Source organism: Macaca nemestrina, chromosome 16 (assembly GCF_043159975.1).
Source record: "Macaca nemestrina isolate mMacNem1 chromosome 16, mMacNem.hap1, whole genome shotgun sequence".
NCBI lineage: Eukaryota > Metazoa > Chordata > Mammalia > Primates > Cercopithecidae > Macaca > Macaca nemestrina.
In genome coordinates, this window is record NC_092140.1 from 74,033,974 (window position 1) to 74,041,927 (window position 7,954).

At 54.7% G+C, this 7,954-nt stretch overlaps 1 protein-coding gene and 1 long non-coding RNA gene across 3 annotated transcripts; one reads left to right on the forward strand and one right to left on the reverse strand.

Annotated features, from left to right (window-relative positions):
• Positions 1-341: 341 nt before the first annotated feature.
• On the reverse strand, positions 342-3,534 carry LOC105485610 (uncharacterized). Its single transcript, XR_989722.2, has 2 exons — positions 3,346-3,534; positions 342-966 (listed from the first exon to the last, which is right to left on the reverse strand). It is a non-coding gene; the product is annotated as an uncharacterized lncRNA (long non-coding RNA).
• LOC105485609 (protocadherin 8) lies at positions 2,068-6,769 on the forward strand. Of its 2 annotated transcripts, none has more exons than XM_011747948.3 (3): positions 2,068-4,922; positions 5,105-5,312; positions 5,808-6,769. In XM_011747948.3, exons 1-3 carry the CDS (start codon positions 2,292-2,294, stop codon positions 6,179-6,181), a joined length of 3,213 nt encoding a protein of 1,070 aa, XP_011746250.1. In that variant the 5' UTR covers positions 2,068-2,291; the 3' UTR covers positions 6,182-6,769. The 2 variants fall into 2 exon arrangements, with proteins under 2 accessions (XP_011746250.1, XP_011746251.1); XM_011747949.3 differs by having other exon boundaries at positions 2,071-4,631.
• The last annotated feature ends 1,185 nt before the right edge of the window (positions 6,770-7,954 follow it).

A 7,954-nucleotide genomic window follows, 5' to 3' on the forward strand; every position in this document is an offset into this window, starting at 1 on the left:
GGGCGCTAAAGGTCACCAGCCAGCCCCAGGCTGCGGTGGGAGTGTTGCGGGGCTCGGAAGGAAATAGAAAGTTCCTTCGGCTGCGTGTGTTCCCCAAGGAATATCTCTTGGAGGGGACAGGGGGAGGGCAAGACACTAAATCGCACTTGGGAGGTGGAAGAAAGCGGAAGAAAGGGCTGCGGTTTGGGTTCCTGTAGGGGGCGCTCCTCCTTGCACGTCCCCGCGCGGCTGCAGATGCCTGGCCTTATTGCTTTTAGCGTTCCCAAGGCTACAAGGTGGAAGAGGTGGAGAAGGGAACCCAGAGACACACCGCTCTGAGGAAGCCTCCAGTCACCATCCCCTTCCCCAGTCTCATAACAGCTTTTATTTATGGATGGCTGGGGCTGCATGTTCTGCTGACAGTTCCAAGCACCTCTCTCATCCCCACCACCCAGCTCCCGACTTGGTCTCCCTACTCCAGGGAAAACTCCTGACCCTCTTCTGAAAAGACCCCCAAAACACACTCCCTCGACTTTGAGAGAAAAGAAAATATGGATAGGACGCTGACAGCAGGACCAAAATTCGGGATTCTGAAGAATGTTTACTCAATGCAATCTGCTTACCAAACCTATCGCCTAAAAAGCAAAATTTCTTCCAGTGTGTGGCTTCTGTTTTTTACCTTTCCTCCTTCGTGTGTATTTGCATAGCCTGCTCAATAAAGCCCTTCAGTAAGCATCATTAAGAATCCATCTTATTCCAGATCCGAGCTCCATCTCCCTGGCCTTCAGGGATGGGAAGGGGCTATCTGTGGGGCAGCGCAGCGCCTGGCCAGCCTCAGGATTCGCCCAGCCCAGATTTTGGCAGTGCCGAAGCTCCACACTTTCCTAGGCAGATGGTTAAGTTCCCCCCACGTTCCTGCCAGGATTCAATGTCACGCTGTGATTTTGTTCTTCTGGAACCGGACGAGTGTTGCTTCCCAGAGTGGCCCTATTAGAACAGAAAGAAAATCCTCTAAATAGGCGGAACAAGACATCAGGAGGAAAAACTTCTCTAAATGCTCTTTAATACGAGCCGGGTATTGTGTGGAATTCAGCGCCCATCACCGTTTAGCCGGAGAGTTATGGCAGTGATTGGGGATGAATAGAGGAACATAATGGATACATGTGGCGTTTGCTCATTATATTCAAGTTAGCCCAACTCCGTTGTGGAAACTGTTCAACTTTGTCTCCCCTTAGCTTGTCACAGTGAAATAATACAGACATTGGGGCCTCCAATGGGATCGCCTGCCACACCATTCTATTTCCACAGCTAACGAGGGCTTCATAAGCCTTTGATACAGTCTGATCTTTGAAACCTTTCCAAATCTCCTCAAGCTTATGCTAAATCCTATTTGGAACTTTTTTTCCTTGCCTGCTAGCGCCCAAGGCTTAAGAAAGCCATTTGGACAGTGACATGCATACTAACATATCGCGGGGCTCTTTTCTGAAAGGGAAGTGGCAGCTCTGATCACCGGGGCTCACACGAGCAAAACACAATTGCGTACACAAATTTGAATAAAATCAATTTTCCCTTATCCTTCAGGCTTCTTAATCGAGAGGCTATTCCAGGCACTGTAGGAAGCTAGGAGAGAAGGAAAGCAGAGTCTCACTCAGCAGAGCAAGTCTGTGGGTAGGGGGCTGCAAGGGTTTGGAAGCCTCAGAGGTGCAAAATGCAGAGTGTGTGTGTTGGCAGGGGCTGGGGGAAGGGGGATTCTGGAGTCGCTGGGGTGAAATCCCAGCGTGTTCGCACTTAGTTCTAGCCGCCGGCACGGAGGGATACAGGCGACAATTAACAAAATCATCCGCTCCTTTTACTCCTGGAGCTCTGTGCCAACTCCTCTACATGCAGGGTGCTGACAAGAAAAGGGAGAGAAAGCAAAAGGAGTTAAACAAAAGAAAGATTCCCTAATTTTCCTTTCTTGTTTTCCCCTCTAAGCCTTTCCACATTAAAGGGATTGTCAGAGGCAGGCGGAGGAGCGACGCGAGGGGGAGGCGGCCATTGGCGGCCCGGCTCGGGTGATTAGCATACCGGCGGCTATAAAGGCAAAGGCGTCGCGAGGCGGCGCAGCTTCTGTAAGGGAGGGAAAGGCGCAGGGTGAGGGCGGGTCTGCGCGTCCTCAGAGCCGGCTGGAGGCGCGGAGCTGCTACCCGCAGACTTCTCCCGCACAGGGCTCTCAAAGAGCGTGATTCCGAGAGCCTGAGACTCACGCCCGACCTGGAAACCAGAGAAGACTCTCTTCCTTAGCCTTTCGGATCGCAATTAAGGCTGGAGGCATGAGTCTTGTGAGGCGCTGGGGCAGCCCCTGCCTTTTCCCCTTGCAGCTCTTCAGCCTCTGCTGGGTGCTCTCAGTGGCCCAGAGCAAAACAGTCAGATACAGCACCTTCGAGGAGGATGCCCCCGGCACGGTCATCGGGACCCTGGCAGAGGACCTGCATATGAAAGTATCGGGTGACACAAGCTTCCGCCTGATGAAGCAATTCAACAGCTCTCTGCTCCGGGTGCGCGAAGGCGACGGGCAGCTGACCGTCGGGGACGCCGGCCTGGACCGCGAGCGGCTGTGTGGCCAGGCCCCGCAGTGCGTGCTGGCCTTCGATGTGGTCAGCTTCTCGCAGGAGCAGTTCCGGCTGGTGCACGTGGAGGTGGAGGTGAGGGACGTCAACGACCACGCACCGCGCTTCCCCCGGGCCCAGATCCCGGTGGAGGTGTCCGAGGGTGCGGCCGTGGGCACGCGCATCCCCTTGGAGGTGCCGGTGGACGAAGACGTGGGCGCCAACGGGCTGCAGAGCGTGCGCCTGGCCGAGCCGCACAGCCCCTTTCGGGTGGAGCTGCAGACGCGAGCAGACGGCGCTCAGTGCGCGGACCTGGTGCTGCTGCAGGAGCTGGACCGCGAGAGCCAGGCCGCCTACAGCCTGGAGCTGGTAGCCCAGGACGGCGGCCGCCCGCCGCGCTCCGCCACGGCTGCCCTCAGCGTACGCGTCCTGGATGCCAATGACCACAGCCCGGCCTTCCCGCAAGGCGCCGTGGCCGAAGTGGAACTGGCGGAAGACGCGCCCGTGGGCTCCCTGCTTCTCGATCTAGACGCGGCCGACCCGGACGAGGGCCCTAACGGCGACGTGGTGTTCGCTTTTGGCGCTCGCACCCCGCCGGAGGCGCGCCGCCTCTTTCGGCTTGACCCGCGAACGGGCCGTCTCACCCTGGCCGGGCCCGTGGACTACGAGCGTCAGGACACCTACGAGCTGGACGTGCGGGCTCAGGACCGCGGACCAGGGCCCCGCGCTGCCACCTGCAAGGTCATCGTGCGCATCCGCGACGTCAATGACAACGCACCCGACATCGCCATCACCCCGCTGGCCGCCCCAGGCGCGCCGGCCGCCTCGCCCTTCGCCGCTGCTGCCGCCGCCGCTGCGCTCGGGGGAGCGGACGCTAGCTCGCCTGCGGGAGCCGGGACGCCCGAGGCTGGCGCCACTTCGCTGGTGCCGGAGGGGGCGGCGCGCGAGAGCCTGGTGGCCCTGGTCAGCACCTCGGACAGGGACTCGGGCGCCAACGGGCAGGTGCGCTGCGCCCTCTACGGGCACGAGCACTTCCGGCTTCAGCCGGCCTACGCGGGCAGCTACCTGGTGGTGACCGCGGCGTCGCTGGACCGCGAGCGCATCGCCGAGTACAACTTGACGCTGGTGGCCGAGGATCGCGGCGCGCCCCCTCTGCGCACCGTGCGGCCCTACACGGTGCGCGTGGGCGACGAGAACGACAACGCGCCGCTCTTCACGCGGCCGGTCTATGAAGTGTCAGTGCGCGAGAACAACCCGCCCGGCGCCTACCTGGCCACAGTGGCCGCCCGGGACCGGGACCTGGGCCGCAACGGCCAGGTCACCTACCGGCTGCTGGAGGCCGAGGTGGGCCGCGCCGGGGGTGCCGTGTCCACTTATGTCTCGGTGGACCCAGCTACCGGAGCCATCTACGCGCTGCGCAGCTTCGACTATGAGACGCTGCGCCAACTCGACGTTCGCATCCAAGCTAGCGACGGCGGCTCCCCTCAGCTTTCCAGCAGCGCCCTAGTGCAAGTGCGCGTGCTGGACCAGAACGACCATGCGCCGGTCCTGGTGCACCCGGCGCCAGCCAATGGCTCCCTAGAAGTGGCGGTGCCTGGGCGCACCGCAAAGGACACTGCCGTGGCCCGTGTGCAGGCCCGGGATGCAGACGAAGGGGCCAACGGGGAGCTGACGTTCGAGCTGCAGCAGCAGGAGCCGCGCGAAGCCTTCGCCATCGGCCGCCGCACGGGGGAGATAGTGCTCACAAGCAACCTCTCGCAGGAGCCACCCGGCCGCGTGTTCAGGGCGCTACTGGTCATATCCGACGGCGGCCGTCCCCCTCTCACCACCACCGCAACTGTCAGCTTCGTGGTAACAGCAGGGGGCGGGCGTGGGCTGGCTGCACCTGCCAGCGCAGGAAGCCCGGAGCGTTCCCGCCCGCCTGGCTCTCGGCTCGGGGCGTCCGGGTCAGCGCTGCAATGGGACACGCCGCTGATCGTCATCATCGTGCTGGCCGGGAGCTGCACGCTGCTGCTGGCCGCCATCATCGCCATCGCCACCACTTGCAACCGCCGCAAGAAGGAGGTGCGCAAAGGGGGGGCCCTCCGGGAAGAGCGGCCCGGGGCGGCGGGCGGCGGAGCCTCGGCTCCCGGCTCCCCGGAGGAGGCCGCCCGGGGAGCCGGGCCCAGGCCCAACATGTTCGACGTGCTCACCTTCCCTGGCACCGGCAAAGCGCCCTTTGGCAGCCCCGCGGCGGACGCGCCTCCGCCTGCGGTCGCCGCGGCCGAAGTGCCGGGCTCAGAGGGCGGCAGCGCCACTGGGGAAAGCGCCTGTCACTTCGAGGGGCAGCAGCGGCTCCGCGGCGCGCACGCCGAGGTGAGGCCTTCCTTCGGCTGGGCGCCCCCGTCCGTGCTCCGCGGACAGGCTGGGGGAAGGGAGACTGGAGGGGTAGGGTGGGCGCATGCAGGTAGACACTTTAACCTGTCGCACCTGTTTTTTGTTTGTTTGTTTCTTGTCCAACCCTCCCCCCACCCCCATTCCCCTATTCCCTGCTGCAGCCCTACAGTGCCTCCCCGGGTTTTGGAAAGGAGCCGGCGCCCCCTGTGGCGGTGTGGAAAGGACACTCATTCAACACCATCTCCGGCAGAGAAGCAGAGAAGTTCAGCGGCAAAGACAGCGGTAAAGGGGACAGTGATTTCAACGACAGCGATTCCGACATCAGCGGGGACGCTCTGAAAAAGGATCTCATCAACCACATGCAGAGTGGTGAGGACTCTTATTTCCCGCCAAGTTCGACATTCCTCCCTTCCCTCCCCTTCACTACTGCTTGCCTCCTGTCAATCTCGGTTCCCAGCCCCCTTCCCTCTTCCCCACTTTTTCTCACTCCTCCAGTTGCGGATCCTGGCCTGCTTCACACAGTGAATTTCAAAATGCCAAGTAGAGGCAACTCCAGCTCTTGAATAAAGCACACCCTCATCCTGTTAGGCAGCAGCGTGGATGATGCTAGCCATTAAAAAGGGGGTTCTGCTTATCAATTTTTTTTTCACTTCCAGCTGAAGAAGCTGGACCAGCTTTGCATTAAGATGGCTTTACAGGAAGCAGCAATGTGCCTTCGATTCTTGAGACACAGTGTATATCTTCATGTGCACAGCCTTTCCTTTCAGCTGCCCTAACCCAGGCTGACATTCTGAAGACGGAAGCCTGGGTATGTATCATCTCAGGAATAATCATCGTGCTGTTTCCTTTTCCCTTTTGTGTTAGGACTGTGGGCGTGCACCGCTGAGTGTAAGATCCTGGGCCACTCTGACCGCTGCTGGAGCCCATCCTGCAGCGGGCCCAACACACATCCCTCGCCTCACCCACCAGCCCAGATGTCAACCTTCTGTAAGAGCACGTCCCTGCCTCGGGATCCTCTGCGCAGGGACAATTACTACCAGGCCCAGCTGCCCAAGACAGTGGGGCTGCAGAGCGTCTATGAGAAAGTACTGCACAGAGACTATGACAGGACAGTCACTCTGCTCTCCCCTCCCCGTCCAGGGAGGCTCCCAGACCTGCAGGAGATTGGGGTACCCCTCTACCAGTCCCCTCCTGGCAGGTACCTGTCCCCGAAGAAGGGAGCCAATGAAAATGTGTAATCCCATGCTGCATGTCTTCACACCTATACAGGTCACTCCGAGAAGCCCCTAAGTTATTGACCGGTTTCAGTGTTGTATATATAAATATGCAAGATGTGCCTTAAAATGAAGTCGTTGGAAGCTATTTCCAATCACATTGGTACTGTTTGGTATTTGCAAACAAAAATGTAGTTAATGTAATTTTTATGAAATGTGTGCAGTGTTTAATTTTTTTATCATGCTATTGACTTTAATTTCACTTGCGGCTTGCCATTTTCTTAGTGTTTTTAACTTGTACATTGTGTAATGTAATGTTTGTATATAATGAAATTTTGTTATATTTTTATATAATAAAAGTTAAAGTGGAAGTTATTGCCAAAGGAACTGTCTGTAAGACAAAAAACAAAACATGTTGGAATTACTTAATTGAAATTTATCTTTCACCTGAAACAACCTAGTGTTTGAGAAATTTTGCCTTGCCAAGTATAACTTGTATATCTTGACTCTGTGGTAGATTTCAAGTTCAATGTTATTTAATTACATTTGGTTTTCTGTAAACCGTGTCACTTATAAGCACAGTAATAAAAGATTTGTCATGTGTTTGAAGAATCTGCTAATTGCTTTTCATGAAGTTGCCTATAGTCAGACATCCACAAATAATATGAGTATCAGAATGAAACCTTTCAAGTGCTCACTATCTGGGCATTATTAATGTTCATGACAATATTAAACCTGTGGGATTTCAAGTGTTGCAAAATGTCACCCAAGTATTAAAAAATGTGTGTTGATTTCATAAATTATAAGCATCTCCATATGCATTGGTCTATAAAATTCCTGCTCTCATTTATTCTCTGGGTAAATATTTATTGAGCAGACACCAAAAAGTGAAGAAAGCTAAGTCTGGGTTGTTCATTCACTAATTAAACAAGCATCTGTGGAACTTTTACTAGCTGCTGGTACTCCTCCTCAAGCTGGAGTTTGAGGTGAAGAAGACATAGTCCCAAAGAGTCCTCAGCTTATTCGGGGTGTTAGTAACAAAAAGACTAACATCTTAGTCGTTTGGAATGTAATAGGTTCCCACTAAATTCTGTCCTACTTCCTCCTTCCTTGCCTTTCTCTGGAGCCAGTCTCCAAAGTAACTATCAGCACTATCCCACTCAAATTTATGGGCAAAATGACATGATGGGATTCGCTTTAAAATGTTCTAGAAAAAAACCAGGGAGCTATGTGAAACAAGATTGATTTGATTTGATAAGATACTAATAATTGTCAATGCTAGTATAGGTGCATGTGAGGTAGGGAAATTTCACCAGTATCTCTACTTGTTTGTGTTTGAAAATGTACATAATGGAAAGTCTAAAAAAAGGACACTCAAGTACTATGCCTGTGTCTCATACTCTATGCATTTCATTTGAAATTAAAATGATGATAATCATAATGAGACCTAACATTTACTGAGAAAGTCTTTGTGTGAGCAGAGCTCCTTACCAAGCATTCTGCATGAATTATCTCATTTAATCAGCAAACTACCCCCAGGATAGAGGAAGTATCATTAACTCCATTTTGCAAATAAAGAAACCGAGGCACAAAAAGGTGAGATAAAATGCCAAAAATCACACAGTTAATAAGTATCCAGGGTGAGATTCAAACCTAGGTTATTCAGTGCAAAAAAAAAAAAACAAAGTAATGAAACAAGTTGTTTTTTGTTTGCTTTTTTTTTTTTTTTAACCCGCAAGAAACAAGGAGTTAGGTAGAAAAGTCCCAATGCATTGCCTTTACTGCATGATTACTGTT

What these genes read in the sequence shown, in the direction of transcription:
- LOC105485609 (XM_011747948.3), top strand. Translation starts at nt 2,292, where the DNA reads ATGAGTCTTGTGAGGCGCTGGGGCAGCCCCTGCCTTTTCCCCTTGCAG. An exon ending in TCCGCGGCGCGCACGCCGAG is followed by an intron (nt 4,923 to 5,104) that starts GTGAGGCCTTCC and finishes TCCCTGCTGCAG; the next exon opens with CCCTACAGTGCCTCCCCGGG. An exon ending in CATCAACCACATGCAGAGTG is followed by an intron (nt 5,313 to 5,807) that starts GTGAGGACTCTT and finishes CTTTTGTGTTAG; the next exon opens with GACTGTGGGCGTGCACCGCT.